This window comes from Dasypus novemcinctus, chromosome 12 (genome assembly GCF_030445035.2).
Source record: "Dasypus novemcinctus isolate mDasNov1 chromosome 12, mDasNov1.1.hap2, whole genome shotgun sequence".
NCBI classification, from domain to species: Eukaryota; Metazoa; Chordata; class Mammalia; order Cingulata; family Dasypodidae; genus Dasypus; species Dasypus novemcinctus.
In genome coordinates this window covers 96,361,744-96,383,759 of record NC_080684.1, presented here as the reverse complement: position 1 = coordinate 96,383,759, position 22,016 = coordinate 96,361,744, and the positions used below count along the sequence as shown (strand labels likewise).

The 22,016-nt window shown below is 43.4% G+C and overlaps 1 protein-coding gene and 1 pseudogene across 1 annotated transcript in view; both read left to right on the top strand.

Moving 5' to 3' along the window:
- The window catches only part of FOXRED2 (FAD dependent oxidoreductase domain containing 2), a 45,638-nt gene extending 24,003 nt beyond the window's left edge, over window positions 1-21,635 (top strand). The window contains exon 8 of the mRNA XM_058308749.2: window positions 21,510-21,635. Within this exon, the coding sequence (XP_058164732.1) occupies window positions 21,510-21,526 (17 nt within the window). The 3' untranslated portion in view covers window positions 21,527-21,635. The remainder of the gene's footprint in view (window positions 1-21,509) is intronic.
- LOC101424139 (Golgi SNAP receptor complex member 1 pseudogene) lies at window positions 13,374-14,554 on the top strand (annotated as a pseudogene).
- Window positions 21,636-22,016: the final 381 nt, after the last annotated feature.

Sequence of the window (22,016 nt, the reverse complement as noted above, 5' to 3'; positions counted from 1 at the left end):
AAAAACAACAAAAACAGCCATGTCCTCATCACCTTCCCTTTGGGTTTCCTTCATGTAAACCCTGAGTGGCAAGAAATTGAGACTAAACAATTCTCAAACCTAGAAAATGTGTGCTTCCCACAGGGGGACAGAGAAGTTGTTGAAATGAAATGCTGATTACACAAAATGAGCCCTGGAGAAGAGTGTTAATCTGCCCTTCAAACCAGATGTTCCTGACACAAGCAGGGCAGGATCCCAGAAGGGAAGAGGGAAGCCCTGGAGTCTGGAGTATCAGCAGCCCCCAGACTGCAGCCTCAGGAGCCTGCGTTCTCTGACCAATTACAATAACATTCCCCAAAGCCAAGTTGGATTCTTCCCTAGAAAATGAAGCCATAGGCTGCATCGTTACCCTGAAGATACTTATTTTTTAAATATGGTAAAAATGCTGACGGGGGAAAAGTTTTCATCAGATTGCAGGCTTTAAAACATTTAATTCAATCTGGCGTCCCAGACAGAATGTAAATTTGCTACAAAGTGAAGCTGACGGGCCAATATATGAGACGCTTCAGCCCAAGTATTTAATCCAAGTGCATCACATGACCAATCCATCAACCCTGAAAAAAAATAGCATACAACAGATGTATTTAAGTAGGGAAGTAAGGAACAACAGGATATCCTGTCTTGCTCCTTTCTCAATTCTGCGTAAATAAGATTTGCCTGCTCTTCTGGAGAAAGCCCAAACAGTGCTCATTACAAAATCTTTCCAATGTGTCACCTGTTTTTATCCTTCTTTTTGAGATGCTACATCTCAGACCAGTCCCCCCAAGCAGTCTGAATCATTAGAAATTAATTAGATGGGGAGCAAATGTGGCTCAAGCAGTTGGGAGTCCGCCATCCACATGGGAGGTCCCGGGTTCAGTTCCTGATGCCTCCTAAAGAAGACAAACAATGAGCAAAAGCAAATGAGCAGGGAGTGGATGTGGCTCAAGCAGTTGAATGCCTGCCTCCCACATGGGCAGTCCCAGGTTTGGTTCCCAGTGCCTCCTAAAGAAAAAGAAAAAAAAGACAACAAGCAGACAATGAGCAAATAACGAGTGCAAAACAATGAGCAAAAACAGCGAGCAACAGAGGAGGGAACCATTGGGGGTGGGGCAAGGGGCAGAATAGATGCTGAAAAGCCTCACCAACAGAGGAAAATGGCAATAAACTATCTCAAAATGTTCAGTGTATTATTACTTGTCCTTGTTGTTAGAGATAAAGCAAATTTAAAAATGTATGAGATGATCCCCTTAAAACCAGCCATGTTTACGTCTTAAATAAGTCAGTCTATCAGGAAAAGAAAGAAAAGGTGCCTAGAAGCATCCACTATGAGGCACTGTGATGGATTAAAGATGGCCAAAAATTCTGTGACAACTCCTAGCAAGACACGGAGTCTGTAGCAGTTTGATATTATTTATGAATTCCAAAAAAGATATTTGATTATGTTTGTAAACTGGTCTTTTCCTCTGGGTGTGATGCCCTTTGATTGTATTAGATTCAGCTGAGATGCCTTTGATTCAATCATGTCATTAGGGCAACTCAGTCTGAGTCCCTGCTCCCTTTGTGTGCTATATAAATGGACACTCAATCAAGGAGATACACAGAGGAAGGGAGACAGCTCCATAGATGTGGCAGAGGCCCCAGGAAGAGGGTTGAGCCATTCGCCTGATAGTTTACAGCTGATCTTGTGAGGAGAACAGAGCAGCTGAGCCCGGAAAGAAATGAGCCCCAGGAAAAGAGACAAGCCCTGTGCCAGCCAACAACTGAGAGCAGAAGAAGCTGGACTCCCGGAGCCTTAAGAGGGAAGAGGAAGGCTGAACCCTTGCAGCCATCACCCACCATCTTGTTTCAACACGTGGTAACAGAGTTTGGTAAGGAAATAACCTTGAGTTGGACTCTTTAGGGCCATGTAACTGTAAGCATTTACCCCAAATAAATACCCTTTATAAAAGCCAACAAGATTTCTGGTACTTTGCATCAACCCCTTTGGCTGACTACTGCAGGATCTATGTCCCCTCCCTTTGAGTTAAGGTGGGTTCTGGGACTGTTTTGATCAAAAAAAATATGGCAGTAAATTATCCAGAAAGGAGACTCAGGAAGGAAGTGGGACCAGCTTATAAAGAGTCCTCAATGTCAAACCAAAGAATGACGTCTCCAATCATGTTTGGAACAAAGTCAAGTATAAATTAACAGGGAAGAATTCTAAGACAACTGGATTTCCTCCTGGTGGTGCTGGGAGGCAGGGAAGGGATTTTGTTGCAGGGGGACTAGAGCCAGTCTACAACTGCAAGCTTGAGAGCTCTAAAGGAAACCTTAGTCCCATTGTTTTAACCCACCTCTCGGCTTTATTACACTTGACAGTAGGTACTTCAAACTAGGAAGGGGCTGGACTGAGAAGGGCCAGTGTTTCTCTACTGACCTCCATTGTCAAGGCAAAGGAAGCCATCTTTGGTGTTTCTCAACAAGGTGATACATGAAGATGCTCGCCTTTGAGTCCTCCCTGGAGATTTCCAGGCCCTAAGTTTAATCTGCTTTTTCTGGGGAGGAAAGGAAGGAGAGCTGCCTTGCAGGGCAGCACTACAGGTGAAGCCAGTGGTCATTCCTGGGAGTGATTTGAGGGCTCCTGAAAGCCAGTGTGTGCCAAACCACCCTTCCTCTGTGGCTGCCACTAGCATTGGAAACAGAACACAGCACTGGACAGGAGCAGGGGAGCCTGCATTTGAAACCAGCTCCACCTCTTACACCTGCAGTGGGGATGTTAACTCACCTTTAGAGCAAAGGATATGCAGCTTGGTGAGGACATGGGGCAACAAAGTGCCCGAGCAGCAACCTGCTAGAGCTAGAAAGCACCTTTACATACTTTATTACTCAGACACATGGGAAGCCACAAGGTCAGCATTACTTTTCCTCATTACAGGTGATGAACCTCAAGTTCAGAAAGTGTAAGCAACCTGCTCAGACTCACATATCTAACGTAGTAGAATCAAGATTTGAAAGTCTGTTTTCACACCAAAGCCCCAAACTAACTGTTGTCAGGAATCTTGTAACTATTTGTGTTTTCTTCTTGTGCTTTGACTGCTGGGAAGTGCAAGGTCAAATTTGAGATCATTTTTAACAGTTACCCTGAGTCTCCTACTGGATTCTGGCTTTATTTTAACATTCTTCTGTTACCTTTACTCTGATCTCTTTATTTTTATTCTATTGTATTTTATTTTAGGTATTTTTTGTAAGTGACCACAATACCTTTTTGCAATAAGATGGGATATACCTAAATAAATACATAATCAAAGCTTGATTTTAAAGTCTTGACTAAAAATACACACATACACATACACACATGGCAGAAGTGATGTTTTGCCAGTTTCTGGGCACAGGCCCTAAGAGCCTGGCAACTTCCACTACTCGTAGAACACTCACTCTTGGGACTCAGCCACCATACCGGGAAGAAGCCCATAGAACAGTCCGTGTGGAGAAGAGTTGAGGCACCTGACTGAGCTTCCAGCTGAAAGCCAGCACCAACTTGCCAGCCCTGTGAGTGGGCCATTCTGGAAGTGGTTCCTCTAGCCCTAGTTGACAGCATGTGGAGCAAAGACAAGCATCCCTGCCAATGCCTGCCCAGATTTCATTGTGAGCATAACAAGTGATTGTAATTGTTCTAAGTAGCTGGCAAGTTTTGGGATCATTTGTTGTACAGCAATAGACAGCAGGAACAAGTACCACAAAGCAAAATATAAAGGTGGCTGGAGTGCAGGTGAGCTGGTAAGAGGTTTACTATCTGCATCAGCAATTATTCATAATGAAACGTATTACAAAGATAATCTTAGTCCCCACCCAACAAGGAACTTTAAGTAAAATACAGCTATGGTATTGCACCATTTGGTGTGCCTACACTGAGGGATAAATTAAAAAGGAAAGGGGAAGACAGAGAAGCACCAGCATGTTAAGCAAAGAGTGTCTAAAGACTCAGTTGGTATAAAGTATGTGGTTGTCTGAAAACAAGTAGAAACTCAGAAGTTGATGTCTTTCTGCCCCTCAGCAGAGCCACAAATACCTGCCTGCTAGCTATCACAGGTGTGCATGAGTCCACAGGAGGAACCAGAATCTCACCTCAAGTGCTCTGCACTTAAAAGGAACTTTTCACTTTGGCAAAACCAAATTGGCCCAGCACAACTTTTATTGATCAAAGGACCCAGAACCAACATCAAAATCTTCCCAACTTTGCCAGAGACCAACTGATCAGGAAGTAATGTGGCAAAGTGAAAGATTGGACTTGAATATAAGAGCCCTGTATTGGGAAGCAGATTTGGCTCAACAGATAAGAGCGTCCACCTACCACATGGAGGTCCAAGGTTCAAACCCAGGGCCACCTGACCCATGTAATGAAATGACCCACGCACAGAGCTGATGCGCGCAAGGAGTGTCATGCCATACAGGGGTGTCCCCCACATAGGGGAGCCCCATGCGCAAGGAGTGCGCCCCGGAAGGAGAGCCACCCAGCGCAAAAAAAGTGCAGCCTGCCCAGGAGTGGCACCGCACACACGGAAAGCTGACACAACAAGATGACACAACCAAAAAAGAGACACAGATTCCCAGTGCTGCTGCCAAGAATACAAGCAGACACAGAACACACAGCAAATGGACACAGAGAGCAGACACAGAGAGGGCGGGGAAGGGGAGAGAAATAGATTTTTAAAAAAGAAAAAGAAAGTATTAAAAAAAAAAAAAAAAAACCTGTATTACATGCATGTTTTGTGACCTGCATGCCTTCCTTTGGAGAACCCATTTGACTTCCTCCCATTCTATGGGGGCCACCCAGCACAGGGGGAGGCACATAGTGCAGGCTGACCAATCAGTGACTGAGCCTGAACTGGACATGTGGCCCAAGCAGAGCCAATCAGAGTCTTTCCTGAGACCTGATAAATGAACACTGGCAAGGAAGACTTTCCTGCTCTTAGATAGTGAACTCAAAGCTTATCTTCTTGGGACTGGCAGTGGCCAGCTTTCCCACCACATCAAAAATGAAACCGTCATGGTTGAAGAAAACAGAGCAAGCAAAGGAAAGCTCCACAGAGCTCTTAATTATTACTTGAACCCCTGCATCCCACTGGTCCTAAGCCAACTGTACCTCTGAATGGGCCAGATTACGTGAGCGAATAAGTCTCCTTTCATGAGCTGGTTTGAGCTGTTTCTGACATTGACCACAGAGGAGTCCTGACATATACAAGTCTTCAGGGGGGGACCACTGGTGGGGGCAGGGTTGGAAGCTTCTCTCTACATACCACCAAAGCTGAAACTGCCCTCACTTTATTCCTTTATGTTTTCTTTCACTCAACAGATATCTGATGTATGCTTACTAGGTTCAGGCATCAGGCTGGGAAGACAGTGGGTTTGCCTGGGCTGCTAGCACAAATCCCACACAGTGGGTTCTGCTTAAATAACAAGCATTTATTAGCTCACAGCTTCGGAAGCTGGAGGGCATCTGCTTCCTCCCAGGATCGGTAGTGTCCTGGTGCTGCCTGACCGGCAGCCACCAGGGTCCTTGACTTTCCCATCCCATGGCAATATCCTCTCCTTTCTTTTCCCCAGGCTTCCGCAGATTTCTGGCTTCTCTCTGTGGCCTTCTCTGGATTCCAGGTTCTTTCTCTTTATAAGCCCTCCAGTAACCTGGATTAAGACCCAACTTCATTCCTTTGTACCACATCTTAATTTAAATTAATATTTTTAAGAGATGCTACTTACAATGAGTTCACACCCACGGGGTGTAGATTAAGAGCAAGTCTAAATTGGGGGTCATAATTCAATCTACTGACAAAAAGTAAATTGTCTTTTTTGGCCATCTGGAAGCTAAAATCAGAATCCTTATCCTCTAAACAATAATTCCTCAGGATAAAGGAAGTACAAAATGCTGAGGAAATACAAAAAAGTCACGCCCTGGTCAGCGCCCCTCTGTTCCGTGTATGTTACTGGAGTTCATGGATTATGAGCACTTTTATCATCTGTGAAATTAAGATGCATCGTACAAGACACTGAACAATCCCTGTTGGCCAGGTGGCGATTATGACGTAGATGTTATTTCTACAGGCACAACTAGACAGCCACGCTTCTTTAACATTTCAGTAAATAACCCTTTTAGGAACCAGTTGAGGGAGGAAAATTAGTCCCAGTTATTGCCAAAAAAAAAAAAAACTTTTGGTAAGGTGAAGAAAATGCTAACATCAAAACTTTCAGAGGAGTTATCGATAACTTGTGGAAGAAAACTAGACTCAATCATGGAACATCTCTTAGAGAAATATTGCATTACCAGCCCTCTTGATGGTACCGAGGCTGGTATTTGCAGGGGTGGATGGGGTTGGAAATTGATGTTCTTGAATCAAAAAGTGATTCATTGGGGAGCGGGGGGGAGCTCAGTTGGTTGAGCACCTGCTTCCCATGTACAAGGTCCTGGGTTCAGTCCTGGGTTCACTCCCAGGATTGATTCAAAAGAGCTGGATTCTGAATTGGAATTCACTGGATTGTGAAATTTGAAGAAATATTTTATCAAACTTATTTCACTTGTGTTTTCTTTTTTAACTATGTGAAAGGAATACATATGAAAATTTGTCTAAATAAACCTAAAAGGGCTCTTTTGATAAGCATACAAGAACGCATAAGTGATAAGAAAAATTGTGCCAGAGTGTAACAATTGGCAGTTTTATCAGTCAAGTTTGGTCAGGAAAACAGAAGCCACAAGTGATGTTTAATATAAGGAATTTGTTATACAGAATTTGGAGAAGTGAAGAGAACAAAAGGGGACACTGAGATAACTTAGAGTAACTGCAAAATTCAACCTCACCCCTAGGGCTGGGGGACCAAAGGGAAGAGGGCGGGATTATTCAGAACCTCCACGCTTGAAGGAGGGGCCCTGCGTAGATGGGATCCAGTCCTCCAAGGAGAAGGTGCGACTTGGTACCTCTAGAGGGAGGACACTGAATCTGGGGCCAAGATCTTGGAAAAAGCTTGAGGCTGGAACCAACTGCTGCTGCCTGGATGAGGACCATTTCTGGGGGATAGCTAAGACCCAGAAGCAAAAAGGAAGGAGCAAGTCCCCCCTTCTCCCTCCTCCTGCCTTCCGGTGTCCCTCGAATGACCCCCTGTGGCAGAAACTGACTGAGCACCAGCGGGCAAAGAAATGTAGTTTGCAGATTCCTAGTCCTGGCATCACGAAGGAGAATCTAGAAGAGGGGATTTGGAGCTGAGAAACAATGGCTCAATAACTGGCACAGCAGTTTTTCTTTCTTAATGATAAATAAAATAATGGTGCAACTTATATTTGACGACCTTTTAGAGTCTATGAAAGGAGATAGTTAAGCCATTACAAGACCCAAAATATTAGTAACATACAAGATACACATTTATCCCTCTCCCACTTAACAGACTGTGAGCAGTCAGTCCAGAGTGGGTCTGATGGCTCCACAGTGTCAGGACTCAAACTCCTACCTTGTTGCCCTGCTGATTTCAACACGTGACTTATACCTTGTCAGCCAAAATAGTTATTCCAGTTCCAGACAGCACATCCACATCCCAGCTAGCGGCAAAGGGATGGTATCCTCCAACCCTTTAAAGAAGAGGTCGGTTGGGAAGCAGGTGTGGCTCAAGCGAATGGGCTTCCGCCTACCACATGGGAGGTCCCGGGTTCGGTTTCCACTGCCTCCCAGAGAAGGTGAGCTAGTGCGGCAGGCAAGCACAACAAGCTGACACAATAAGATGATGCAACAAAAGAGACGCAAAGAGGAAAGACAATGAGAGACACAACAAACCAGGGAGCTGAGGTCGCTCAAGTGATTGAGCACCTCACTTCCACCTGGGAGGTCCCAGGTTCGGTTCCTGGTACCTCCTAAAGAGAAGATGAGCAGACACAGAGAGCACACAGCAAATGGACACATAGAGCAGACAGTGACTGCAAACAAGGGGGGGTGGGGATAAATAAATAAAAATAAATCTTAAAAAATAAGTAAATAAATAAAAATAAAGAAGAGTTTGGTAAACTACCCCCCGAGGGCCAAATCTGGCCACCCACCTGATTTGAAGATAAAACTTATCAGAACTCAGGCAGACCTATTCATTTATGTATTGTCTATGTTTGCTTTTGCACTGCAACAGCAGAACTGAATAACTGTAACAGAGATCAAAAGGCCCACAAATATTGAATATCTGGCCCTATAAAGAAAAACTTTGCTGACTTAACCTACTTTAAGGAAACAGCCTGTAAATTGAACAAATTACTCCCATTCCCACATCTTAATTAAATGACCAAATAAAACTGTAAAGGAGGAGGCTGGGAAGCATAAGGTAAGCTTGTGCTCACCTAAAAATTCTGTTACTGTGCAGGAAAAGTCTCTGCCAGGCAACCTTTCCGTAAGGTCCTACCACTGGCTTTCCTGTCTTCTGGCCTCCCTATCACTTAGTGTCTGAACCACTCATCTTATCTAGAAGGTGCAATTTATCTACTATTTCCTATAACTGTCCAGCATTCCTACCTAATATAACAGCAGCTGCCTCCTCAGTGGTCATGCTCCCTCTTCGTCCTCGCCAGCAGCTTCCTGACTTTGTTCAGTGTGTGTGTGGCAGGAGGAGCTCAGGGAAGGCAGACCCCCTTTAGGGATGAACCCCAACTGATAGAATCCATCCCCCCATGTCTGCTGAGGGTTTGGAAATGGCCATGTTGCCCAGTTCTGGCCATATAAAAATAAGGAGATTCTGGGAAGTATTGTCCTGCCTGATTAAAACAGACAGGATAGGGGGGCAGGTGTAGCTCAGTGTGGAGGAGAAATCCACTCTTCCCAGGAGGACTTGATGCTAGTAGCCATGGCCGACATCCTGACCTTGGAGGTGGAGAGAAAGCAAAAAAAATAACAGGAAAACTGCCCAGAGCCCTAAGATCACTCAACTCTGATCTCATCACCCTCAAACTACCTGCCTTCAGACTTCTTGCTCTGTAAGAAAATAAATCTCTAATATTTAAGTCACTTCTAGTTAGGTAATCTGTTACTTAGGTAATCTGTTATGAAACTTCCATTTAGTGATATGGTCACACACATATCCTCACATTCACATAATTAAGGTTCATAATTGTATAAGATTTAAATTTTACACCCATTATACATTTAAAAAGGCAAGGCTTAGAAAGGTTAAGTAACCAACCCAAAGATCGTCAGCCTGAAATGTGGTAAAGTTAGGACTTTCACCAACTACAAAGGCTGGATATTTTTATAGCACAGTACTATGTCTCAAAGAAAAAAAAAAGTCTCTTTTTGCTCTTGGTGGGCCCTCTGCCTTGCAGAGGCCTGGCTAGTAGGCCAACAATAAGTTTTCATGGAGGATGATGAGAACAGTCAGATCAAGCCTTGAACTCTAGAAGAGCGGCACAACATGCTCCTTAGAAGCCAATCGTAAGTTCTTTTGAGGATAATGCACGTGATGATCTCTGCAGCAAGTAGCTGGTCCACTAAGACAACTGTTGACATCTTCTACTAAAAGACCCGTAATCCCCAAAACAGCTGTTCCTTCCTATCTTAGCCCATCCCCTGGCGGCTTGGGTCTACGTCCCAAAGCCCACCGGGAAGGCTGCTTTCCACCTGGGTCTATCCGGGAAGCCTGGGAAAAGCTATCAACAAAGAAAAGGCACTGTTCTTCAAACACAAAAACCGTTCAAGTTCCAAGAAAGAACCAACCTTGTGCTTTAAGAGTTGTGAGATTCTGGGAAGATAAAGTAGAGATAACAGAGGACATGTGCACGTGAGTGAACAGGAAGGAAAAGTAAAGGACATGCCCTCACAGATAGCAACTATGGCTAAGATTTGTGTGTGTTTATCTAAAGAAGAGCAACTAAAAGAAGTAGGCAGACACTAGAGGGAAGGTGACACTTTGAACAAGGAAATGGCATGGTGTCAGTTTTCCATTTCTCAAAAAGCTTCTCACCTGAGGACAGACCCCAGGTGGTTCCACATAGAGCAGCTAAAACTTGATAGAAACCCACAACCTTGTTAGCTTGAATAGCTAGAGGAAAGAGTTCAAGAGCTGGAAAGTGGCAAATAGACACAGAGAACAGATAACCGGGGCGGGGGAGGGGAGAGAAATAAATAAATAAATAAATAATAAATAAATTTTTAAAAATTATTAAAAAAAAAAAGAGCTGGAAACTGAAAGAAAATTCTCAAAAACAGTGAACCATAGAGAAGAAGCCCCAAATTCTGCATATAAACTCTGTACAAATCTCTGGCAGACCTCTGGACTATCCATGTGTTCAGGTAGTTTCAACTAAAGCTGATAAAATTAACAGGGTTCAGCTGCTAAACACTACAAATTAGGCAGTTCAGAGTTTGAATTTATCCAAATTAATTGTCTACCAAAACAAAAAAGCCAACACTCTTCAGAGGAATATATAGAATCCAGAGTATGTGCAATGTATCAATCACAAAGCCCAAGATATAATTCAGAATTATTAGACATATGAAGAGACAGGAAATATGACCCATCCTCAGGAGAAATATCATTAATGTAACCTGACATGGAGTTAACCCAGATGCTAGAAATAGCAGACAATGATCTTAAAGCAGCTATTATTTTAATATGTCTAAGGACATAAAGGGGGAGCAGATGTGGCTCAAGCAGTTGGGCACCCACCTCCCACAGGGGAGATCCCCAGTTTGGTTCCTGGTGCCTCCTAAAGAAGGCAAGCTGACCAATGAGCAGACACAATGAACAGGCACAATAAGCAGGGAGCAATGTGGCTCAAGTGGTTGGGAACTAGCCTCCTGCACGTGAGGTCCTGGGTTCAGTTCCCAGTGTTTCCTAAAGAAGACAAGAGGACATAATGAGCAGAGACAATGAGCAGACAGATGAGGGAGCCATCTCACAAGAGGGGGTAAACTTAAAAAAATAAGGACACAAAGGAAAGTATGCTCATATGAGTAAATAAATAGAAAATCTCAATAGAGAAATAGAAACTATTCAAAAGAACCAAATGGAAAGCCTAGAACTGAAAAAATATAATATCTGAAGTTAAAAAATCACTGGATGGGCTTAACAGCATATTGGAGATGACAGAAGAAAGAATCAAATGAATCTGAAGACAGATCAATAAAAATTACTCAATCTGAAGAGCACAGAGAAACAGATGGGGAAATCAAAGAGCCTTGGAGATCTGTGGGACAATACACAAAGGTCTGATATATGTGTAATTGGAGTTCCAGAAGGAGAAAAGAGAGATAATGAAACAGAAAAGATTTTGAATAGTGTCCTGAATTGTCCCAAACTTGATAAATTACTATCAAAAACTATTAACCCAGAATTCTATATCCAGAAGAATGAAAGCAAAATAAAGACATTTTCAGGTAAACTAAAATGAAGAGAATTGATTTCCACCAAACATGAATGATAAGAAATGCTAAAGTAAATTCTCGGACTAAAGGGAAATGATACCAGATGAAAACTTGAATCTCTTCAAGAAGAAGTGAAGAATACCAGAAAGGGCAAATATGTGGGGAAATATTAAAGATTGTGTTTTCCTCTTAGTTTCTTTAAATAAATATGTGACAGTGTAAAGCAAAAAATCAACATTATATTGTAGAATTTTTAACCTGTAGATATAGAACATAAAGCAACATGGCATAAAAGATAAGAAAGGTTGGTAAATGGACCTATAGAGCTACAAATTTCTTACATTTTATGTGTACAATATTAACTCCAAGTTGACTGTGGAAAGTTAAGGTTGTATATTAAAGCTTCCCCTAAAAAAGTATGCAAAGAGGTATAGCTAAAAACCAATAGATAAATTAAAATTGAATTCTTAAAAAAAAATCAGTTAACTCAAAGGAAGGCTAGAAGGGAATAACAGAAGAACAAAAAACACATGGGACAAACATAAAACAAATAGTAAAATAGTACAGCTAAATCCAAACATAACAATAACTAAGTGAATTGTAAATGGACATGCCTCTTAAAAGACAGAGACTATCAAATGTATTAAAAAGCAAAATCCTATTATATGCTGTCTACAAGAGATGCATTTCATATATAGCACATGTGGCAGATTGAGTGATATACCCCAGGAAAAAATGCTCTTAATCTTCACCAACATTCCTGTTATGTGTGAACCCACTGTAAATAAGACCTTCCAGATGTTATTTATTAAAGGTTTGGCCAACTGAATCAGGACAGGTCTTAAACCTATTACAAGAGGACTTATGAAGAGAAGCCGTGAGGAGGAGCCAGAAGCTGGAAGTCAGTGGGAGGAACCTGAAGGAGAAAGGAAAGAACATAATCACGTGATGGAAAAGCCAAGAAACCCAAGGATTGCTGGCCAGACAGAATTCTCCAAACTCCAGAAGGAAGCAAGCCTTCCAGCCTGAAACTGTGAGCTGATAAATTCCTATTGTTAAACCAACATGTGTTTTTTGTCAAAGCAGACAAGAAACTAAGACAACATAGATAGACTAATAATAAAAGGATGGAAAAAGGTATACCAGGTGAACAGTAATCGTAAGACAGTTGAAGTGGCTCTATAAGTAAAGTAGACTTCAAGACAAAAAACACAACCTGAGATACAACAGACATTTCATAACTTAAGGGTCAATGCCTCAGGAAGACATAACAATCATAAATGTGTAGGAGCCTAAAATTAGAGTGGCAAAACACAGGAAGTGGGGATTGAGGGCTGGGCCACTGGGTGGGTGCTGCTAAGGGGCAGAGAGACTGTAAGGAAAGTGTTAACTTTGATTTTCACGTAAAGGGGAAGCCAGAGCCACCTCAGTAGTTGGACAGAGAAGGGAAAGGGGTTCTAGCGGCTTTGGCGCCAAGAGTTTGAAAAGTTGTTCCAAAGCGAGGGCGGGGCCAAGGCAAGGGGGGGGTCAATGGTGAGAAGTGAGGGCGGGGTCAAAGCGAGGGCGGGGTCAAAGCGAGGGCGGGGCCAAGGCAAGGGGGGTCAATGGTGAGAAGTGAGGGCGGGGTCAAAGCGAGGGCGGGGTCAAAGCGAGGGCGGGGCCAAGGCAAGGGGGGTCAATGGTGAGAAGCGAGGGCGGGGTCAAAGCGAGGGCGGGGTCAAAGCGAGGGCGGGGCCAAGGCAAGGGGGGTCAATGGTGAGAAGTGAGGGTGGGGTCAAAGCGAGGGCGGGGTCAAAGCGAGGGCGGGGCCAAGGCAAGGGGGGTCAATGGTGAGAAGTGAGGGCGGGGTCAAAGCGAGGGCGGGGTCAAAGCAAGGGGGGGGTCAATGGTGAGAAGCGAGGGCGGGGTCAAAGCGAGGGCGGCCGATAGTGGGAGGCGAGGGAGGGGCCTACAGAGAAAGCGGCCGGGAATTTGAAGCGCAGCACGTGGCGTGAAAGCCCCGCAGAGCCTGCACAGCCCGCCCAAATGTAGGGAACTTGGGAGCAGCGACTCAGAGCGGGAACTGGTCATTTAGACCTCTTGGATAGGCTGTAACCCCTGAAGTACCCCGTCAGTGGGGAACAGGGGAGGGACCTGCGTGTTAGGTTTAGGGTATAAGTGTCAGTGTTTCTTGTTGTTTGGGGATCGGCCAATTTATCCAGGTTGCTGTACCCGTTCTTGCAAGATGGTTAATAACATTATTTTCTCCTCCACAGTCAGGTGAGCTTTTGCTCTCTTACAGGTGTAGCTTTCTTTCTAACAAGACTGAGTGAGGAGGGATCCACCTGGAGGCCACAGAGAGAGCCAGGCCTCCTGAGTGGTGGGTTGAGAGGCGGTGCTTGCCTGGTAAGAGCCAGGAGAGGCGTTGGTCCTGGGGTGAGGAGACCAAACTGGAGGCTGGCCTAATAGGCAGCACCCCCTGACCTGGCAGATCTCAGGAAACAGGCTCCAGAACTGGAAAATGAACTTGACCTGAACCTGGTTTCCTTCAGTAAACGATGTAAAATTTACAGTCTCCGTGGTGCTCAAGATGGAAGACATGTCAGTTACAGTTCTGATACAACAACCCTTTTAAATGAATCAAGCCAAGACAGCATGTTTGAAACAATTGCGATTGAGATTGAACAGTTTTTGGCAAGACTTATGGGAGTAAATGACAAAATGGCAGAATAGAGCAACAGTGCAGGTGCCCCCTTTCTTGAATGCAGCACTGACGCATACTCTACAATGGCAGAGAGACTTGGCAGGGTCATACACATAAATTCCATAAAGCAAAAAAGCGAACTTTACGGCAATACTCTTACAGGATCAGCACAAAAGTATATTGGATCATATAAAAGTGGGTCTGGAGTAAACCACAGAAAAACTGAACGGTTTTTGAAAGAACATGACCGCCTTCAAAACTCAGATCGTCTGCTAGAGGAAGCAATAAGCATAGCTATGGCAACGAAAGAAAATAAGACTTCACAGAGAGGAATGTTGAAGTCAATTCAGAGCAAAATGAATACTTTGGCCAATCGTTTCCCTGCTGTGAGCAGCCTGATACAGCGGATCAACCTTAGGAAGCAGCAAGACTCACTCCTGGACAGTGTTATTGGTATCTGTACCATCCTATTCTACTGTATGCTTTCCATTGAGGGGACATCTCCAGGGACTCTTGACAACCACCACTGCCACACCCTGATCTGGCATAAGGAAGAGGGAGGCAGAAGTTGATTGTCCTGATAATTAGCCTGACCAGCAGGATTAATTGAAGACTGCGAGTGATGGATTCTGTGACAAGGTCAAGTTGAGCTGAAGCCACGGTTTTTCTGTGCTATCTTTTCTAACATATTTCTCCCTATTTTTTTGGCTTAAAAAAGTTTTCAGTTGTTTTTGTCTCCCTAGGAGGTAAATAAACCAATCAGACACAGAGATTCTGTGCTTTAGAGATAGTGTTGAAGCCTGATGACAAGTCAGGTCTTACAATTAGACTCTCCATAAAACCAGTTTTCTCTTTATCCAAAGGCTGTTTTTCTTTCAGCCACCAGATCTGCACTTATCCTTTTATTTTCCATTCAAAACAAGAAATGACAAGGAATCACAAGTCAGTTCTTGATAACCCATGCTGTAGATTTCTACTTTGTATCCCCAACTCTTTTGGTATTCAAGGAAAATTCCATTTTTCACAGATTCTTTGAGATGCTGACAGGTCAACCTCATCATGGCTGAGGTAGTCTGGAAATAGAGGACAAACACTGAAAAAAAAAAGCTTTTCTTTCTTTTTTTTCACATTTTATTGTGAGCACACTGTGGTTAACTATATTGCTGTAAAAACATCAAGAATGATGGATTGGGGAGTGGATGTGGCTCAAGCAGTTGGGTACCCGGGTTTGGTTCCCAGTGCCTCCTAAAGAAGTTGAGCAAATGCAATGAGCTGATGCAATGAATAGATGCAATGAGCTGACACAATGAGAAGGGAGTGCATGTAGCACAAGTGGTTGGGTGCCTGCCCCCCACATGGGAGGTCCTGAGTTCAGTTCCCAGTGCCTCCTAAAGAAGATGAGCATACACAGCAAGCGACACAGTGTAGACAACAAGCAGACATAACAAGGGCAAACTGCGAGCAGAAACAACAAGCAGACAGATGAGGGCGCCATCCTCAGGGTGGGAGAATGTTGAAAAAAAAGATGGATTTTTCTTTAAGGAGGCAGTCATTGTTTTTTTATTTCTTCTGTTGAATTAATATATGCTACTATAAGAAAATGATATATCAGTTCTACCGTCAAAAGAAACAGTCAATGTCTGTCAAAGCCCCCAAACTATTCCTCTTCAAGTCAGGATTAACACTGAAAATGAACGTGGAGTCAGCTCAATTTTCAAAGAGATCTATTCAACAAGCCACATGTAAAAAGACATTAAAGGGCCACCATCCAGATAATTCCATTTGTAAATGCTTCACAATTTATGAGCAAAGGTTTGAGAACTACTGCCTGATGTAGTAGGAATTCTGTGTTCTGTGAAAACCTGTTCATTCCAAACCTGTTAAGCTTTTCCAAACATCAAGAGAATGGTTTCACTGTGGAAGATGCATGTGACAGAATCTGTTTCCATCTGCACCTCTCTTGTATTACCATCCCTGGACAGTGATGAAATTTTACACCAGCCACAAGAATTCTTTTCAAGTTAAACCATTTTCTAATTTCTGTGAATTCATTATCTGTCTTGTCTAACTGAACTACTACAAATAATTTGAAGACTTCCAACATCTACACTTCTCGCCAATAAAGAAGGCTGCTCTTCACTATTGGCATTTACTATGGTATTTAGAGTTTAGGATTCCAACTGCCACAGGGAATAAAAGGATGTTAGCATGTAGTTTTTAACTATATCATGGTGCGTAGAGGCTGTTCAGATGAACTTGATAGACAGGCTGATGGATAGACTGACACCCAAGACTGCCGAGGTTTTTCATGTCAAAGTTTTATAACATTCTGGGTATGAAGAGCATTCAGTTTGTTTTGTTTTGTTTTTTAATTATGGAGTTTATTTTTCTAACTATGGGTTGATTGATGGAACTAGTTGATTGGGGATGCCCTTAAAAGACAGTTAAGCTTTCTCAATGTGAATCTTAAGGATCAGGGAAGTAAGTTCATTTACTAAATTTTCTATTGAGAGAGTAAAACTTCTTTCCCCTGACACTTTAACATCTTTGATTTTTCAAAGGGCCTTGATCAGTGGTTGTGCCTCAGCTGAAATTTATAGGACTTTGGTTTGCTATATATTTGGCATTTATGAAATCTGAAATATCATAAATAAAGTTATTTATTTACTTATAAAAAAACCACATGAAGCAAAAATTGACAGATTTACAGGGGGAAAAAAAGGTAAATTCAAAAATACAGTTTATTTTAACATCCATCTCTCTATATATGACAGAAGAGCTAGGGGAAAAAAAGTCAGTAAAGACATAGAGAATCTAAACAATATCAACCACCTTGATCTACTTGACATTTATTGAGCACACTACCCAACAATTATAGAATAGATATTCTTTTCGAGGGCACATGGGACATTCACAAAGACAGACCATATGCTGAGCCATAACACAAGATCTGATAAATCTGAAAAGATTGAAATCTAAGAGCACTGTGAGCCCTGAACTGTGTGAGCACTTTGCTTGCATGATCCCATTTAATCCCTCACAATAGCCCTAGAAGACTGCTATCATTTGTGCAAAGTCATACAGCAAATAAACAGCGCTGGGATTTGAACCTCAAACCATGGGCTCAGAGGAAGTCTACCTGATGCTCCCTACCACTCCTCTAAGCCACACAGAGCCATGCGCTTCCCTCATGCAGAATCACTCCATTTGCCTGACACTGAGAGCCTGGTCCTTTAGGGCAGGGACAAACTATTCTGCTTTATAACCATGTCAGGCACAAAAGAGACACTCAATAAATGCTCTTTGTTAAATAAATGATAAGAAACACTCTTATTGCCTGTCAATAGTAGAATGGATAAATTCTGGTATATTCATTTAAGTGAATACTACACAGCAATAAAAAAGAACAAATTCTTGCTACATGAAAGAACATGGATGACTCTCACAGATGAAATTTTTTTTTAAAAAGATTATTTTTTTATTTCTCTTCCTTCCCCGCCCCCAGTTGCCTGCTCTCTGTGCCCATTCACTGTGTGTTTTTCTGTGTCCGCTTGTATTCTTGTCAGGAGCACTGGCAATCTGTGTCTCTTTTAGTTGCTTCATCTTGCTGCATCAGCTCCTGGGCAGGCTGCACTTTTTTCACACAGGGTGGCTCTCCTTACAGGCACTCCTTGCGTGTGGGGTTCCCCTATGCGGGGGATACCTGAGTGGCATGGCACTCCTTGCGCTCATCAGCACTGCACTTAGGCCAGCTCACCACGTGGGCCAGGAGGTCCTGGGTTTGAACCGTGGACCTACTCTATCAGTTGAGCCAAATCCACTTCCCCAGATGAAATTTCAAGCAAAAGAAGTCTAGCACAAAAGAGTGCATACTTTATGGTTCCATTTATACAAAATTCAAGACAGGCAAAACTTATGTATGACATTAGAAATCAAAATAGTGGTTGCCTCTGGTAAGGAAGGAAGGGGCGTGGCTGGAAATGAGCACAAAGGAGGCTTGTAGTCTCTGGAACCATTATAAGCCTAACCATCCTGAGCCGGGTGGCAGGCATATGGGTGTACTTATGTGAAAATGCACCCAGCTGTACATTTAAGAACTACGCATACACCAACTAGGATAGTTATAATCACAAGGTCAGATAAGTGTTGCTGAGGATGTGGAGAGACTGTAATGGTCACATACTGCTGCCAGGAATGCAGCGTGCTGTGGCCACTTTGGAAAACAGTCTGCAGTTCCTCAAAAGGTTAAACATATAGTTAGTACATAACCCAGCAATTCCACTCCTAAGTATATACCCAAGAGAAATGAAACCATATGTTCATTCAGAGCAGCAATATTCACAATAGCCAAAAGGTGGAAACAGCCAAAATGTCCATCAACTGATGAATGGATTAACAAAATGTGGTATAGCCATACAATGGAAAATTATTGGCCATAAAAATGAAAGACTAGTACATGCTACAACATGGACGGACCTGGAAAACATGTCAGACACTAAAGGCCACCTATTATATAAATTCATTGATATGAAATGCCCAGAATAGGTCAATCCATAGAGACAAAGTATATTGGTGATTTCCAGGGGCTGGAGCGGGGAAAATTAGGGAACGATGGTTAAAAGGTATACATGATTACTTTCTGGAATGATGAAAATGTCCTAAAATTAATTGTGGTAATGGTTGTGCAACTCTGTGAATATACCTAAACCCACTGAATTGTACACTTTAAAAGAGCTATTTGTATGGTAGGTGAATTATATCTCAGTAAAGTTCTTACTTAAAAACAAAAGAATTGTGTACTTTACTATATGTAAGTTATACCTTGATAAAAATGCTTATATCACATTTATGACTTAAGGATAATTCAAATAATATACACTTTTCTAAGAATCTTTCACTTAACAATTTTTCTAACTCTGAAAATTGCCCAGAAGTTTTAGGCATGTTGATTACCCCCAGTTCACAGATGCACTAATGAAGGTGTCAGGATTTGCTTGGCTAAGATTAAAACAGATCATCCACTGAGATAAGAACAGAATTCAGTTCCCTTCTAAAAAAAACACAGTACTGAGGATGCAGAACTGGGCTGCAGGTACTTTCACCTCTTTCCCACAAGGCCCAAAGTCCTGTCTTCCATTAGAGTCCCAGTAATGCCTCATGATGTTTAAACATGCATGGATGCTGAGCAGTGTCCCCAGGCTCAGCTAGCAGATCCCCCTCCTCACTCTCAACCAAGAACTCCTAGAAACCTTTCCTTTCAGTTCACTGGACCTCACTGTAAATTTTGCCAGTGACACTTTAACAAACTAAGACAAAAATCCTTATCCCCAGCCTCAGCCCCACCTCATCCTTGCAGGTCAGTAGGGAAATCACGGGACTTGTGGTCCTTGGATGTGCAGGGGAGGCTGCCTTCGCCTCTACCCAGCTGTGCGCCCTGGGTGAGTCACCTAACCCCTCTGAGCCTCAGCCTTGCTCCTCTGTAACCAGTGTGCACAGTACATACTGCCAGCCCCATTTTACAGGTGAGGAAATCAAGCTTGGAAGGCTTACACCACAACGCTTGTAAGGGGCAGAGCCAGGATTCAAATCTAGTCCTCAGGGTCCATTGCTTTCACCCACCAGGGCTCCACAAAGTAAGGTCAGCACACCAGAGGCAGAGGCCTGCCTTCCCAGCTTGAGCCTGTGATCTGCCCGACCTCATATTTACACTAAAAGGTACCTTTTCCTAAGAGTTTTGAACATCTTAACTCTTATTGACAATATCAAAGGTAGAGTTGATCTGAGTTGTTAGATAAAGCACAATGCCAGAATGAGGGACTTGCCCAAGGCCGGAGTGGGCGGAGTGGGTTAGAGGCAGAGTCTGGTGATGACCTAGTTCCAATTCTGGTCCCTGAGCTTGTTCCTCTGCCCAGCAGCTGCCTCCAGCTCACACAGACTGGGAACAAGAACACAGTCAAAGGGTGAGGGATGCAAAGAGATCTGGCATACGGGAAGGTCCATTCTGGCCTCCCTTCTCCAGTCCCTCATAGCCGGCCAACCCTGGCCAGGCAAAAGCACGTGAGAGCTTGCCCCAACAGCAGCCCTGGGGACCCCACCTGTATATGTCTAGGGGGGACATTGGCCTTGCATTGAGGGCCATTGAGAGACCAAATGACCACCTACACCGCAGCCTTGACAATCAAGATCCACCCTCCCTGAGTTACAGGTTCTGCTGCTGGTTCCTGTACCAAGTCCTTATGGTATTATACTATTGTGTTACTGGATTTTGTCTAGGTTCTTGAATAGCTGCAGAAATGAATTTCAAGAGCATGTCAAGTGAGTTAGCCCAATAATTTATTAAGGTAGGGAGGGAAGAGAAATGGGAGAAAATAACAGACCATGGGTCCCAGCTGAAGAGGAAAGGGCTGAAAAGTGATAAAGTGGGCAGATTTACAGACTATAATTCCCCATTATAGATTATAAATGTTCGGGTTTTATTTACATGGCCACCATGGCAGAAGAAAAATGGTGAATGCAGGGTACAGAAGGCAAGAACAGGGGTCCAAAGGTAAGAGAGCAGGTTCGGACCTTGTGCTTGCTTTTTTGAGCTGTTACTTATTCCACCCCTTTGCTAAAGGCCTCGGAGGAGTTCCAGCTGTTTACTATTTTGATTGATTACCCCACCCATCAATCCCCTGGTCAAGTACAATGATAAAGTCCTTGGGGAATATCTGGGGCTTCTCCTGGCATCTGGAGGAAAACCTGTACTGAATGGCAGAATCTTGGGGAGGGTCTTCCTGCAGCCATCTTGGGGGTTATTGATGTCCATGTGGATTCTCTGCCAGGTTCCGTATCTATTTATTGATTCTCTATTTTACTAGCCTGCTTCAATTGTGCTGAAAATAAAAGTTTAAAAAGAGGTGCAGAGTAAGTTTACTGAGCTAAAGTTGCATTAATGCAGGAGCAGCATTAAAAGAGGGTTCAGCTCAAAAGGTTGAGCTGGAGTTGTAGCATATATGGCTCCTTGAAACAAAGGGAAGCTGGGGAAGGGAGGGGAATGGAGGGGGGTGAGGATGATGGGGACTAGCTAAGTGTAGGATGGAGGTGGCGTGGGATTCCAGCAGATGTCCCAGGTTGTTAATCAGCAACCAGGATGCTGATGTTAGATTATGGCCTTTGGTGAAGTTGGCCTTTTGTTGATGTAAGATTGTGGCCATTTGATGAAGATCAGTAGACTTTGCTGGTATCAGCTTGAATTTTATTACAGTTCTTCCTCAAGGCTGGGACAGGGATTTTTATCAGCACCACAAAGGATTATTGGTATGTTTGCCTGCTTCAGTTAACTTGTTTCTTCTTTTTTTTTTTTTTTTTTCAAAGATTTATTCCACCCCTCCCCGCCTCCACCCCATTGTTTGCTCTCTATGTCCATTTGCTGTGCGTTCTTCTGTGTCTGATTGTCTTCTCTTTAGGTAGCACCAGGAACTGATCCTGGGACCTTCCAGAGTGGGAGAGAGGTGCTCAATCTCTTACACCACCTCAGCTCCCTGGTCTGCTACATCTCTTATCATCTCTCCTCCATCTCTTTTTGTTGCGTCATCTTGCTGCACCAGCTCTCCACTCGGGCCAGGACTCCTGCATGGACCAGCACTCCTGCACAGGTCAGCACGCCGCAAAGGCCAGCTTGAGCTCACCAGCAGGCCCTAGGAATCGAACCCTAGGCCTCCCACATGGAGGAGGGAGCCCAATTGCTGGAGCCACATCCACTTCCCTCTCTTTCTTCTTTATAATTCCCTACATAAAATGGAAGCTGAAGGAAATCAAGATGGTTAGTAAATTCATTTGTCATTCCAATTTTACAATCCTAAAACAGGTGAAAGGGACATTGTGTAACTGCTGGAAACATGACAGAAAGTGAATCACATGAAGCCAGCTCCTAGAATTGTGAAATATAAATCACAGTTCTAATTGTTCTGCCA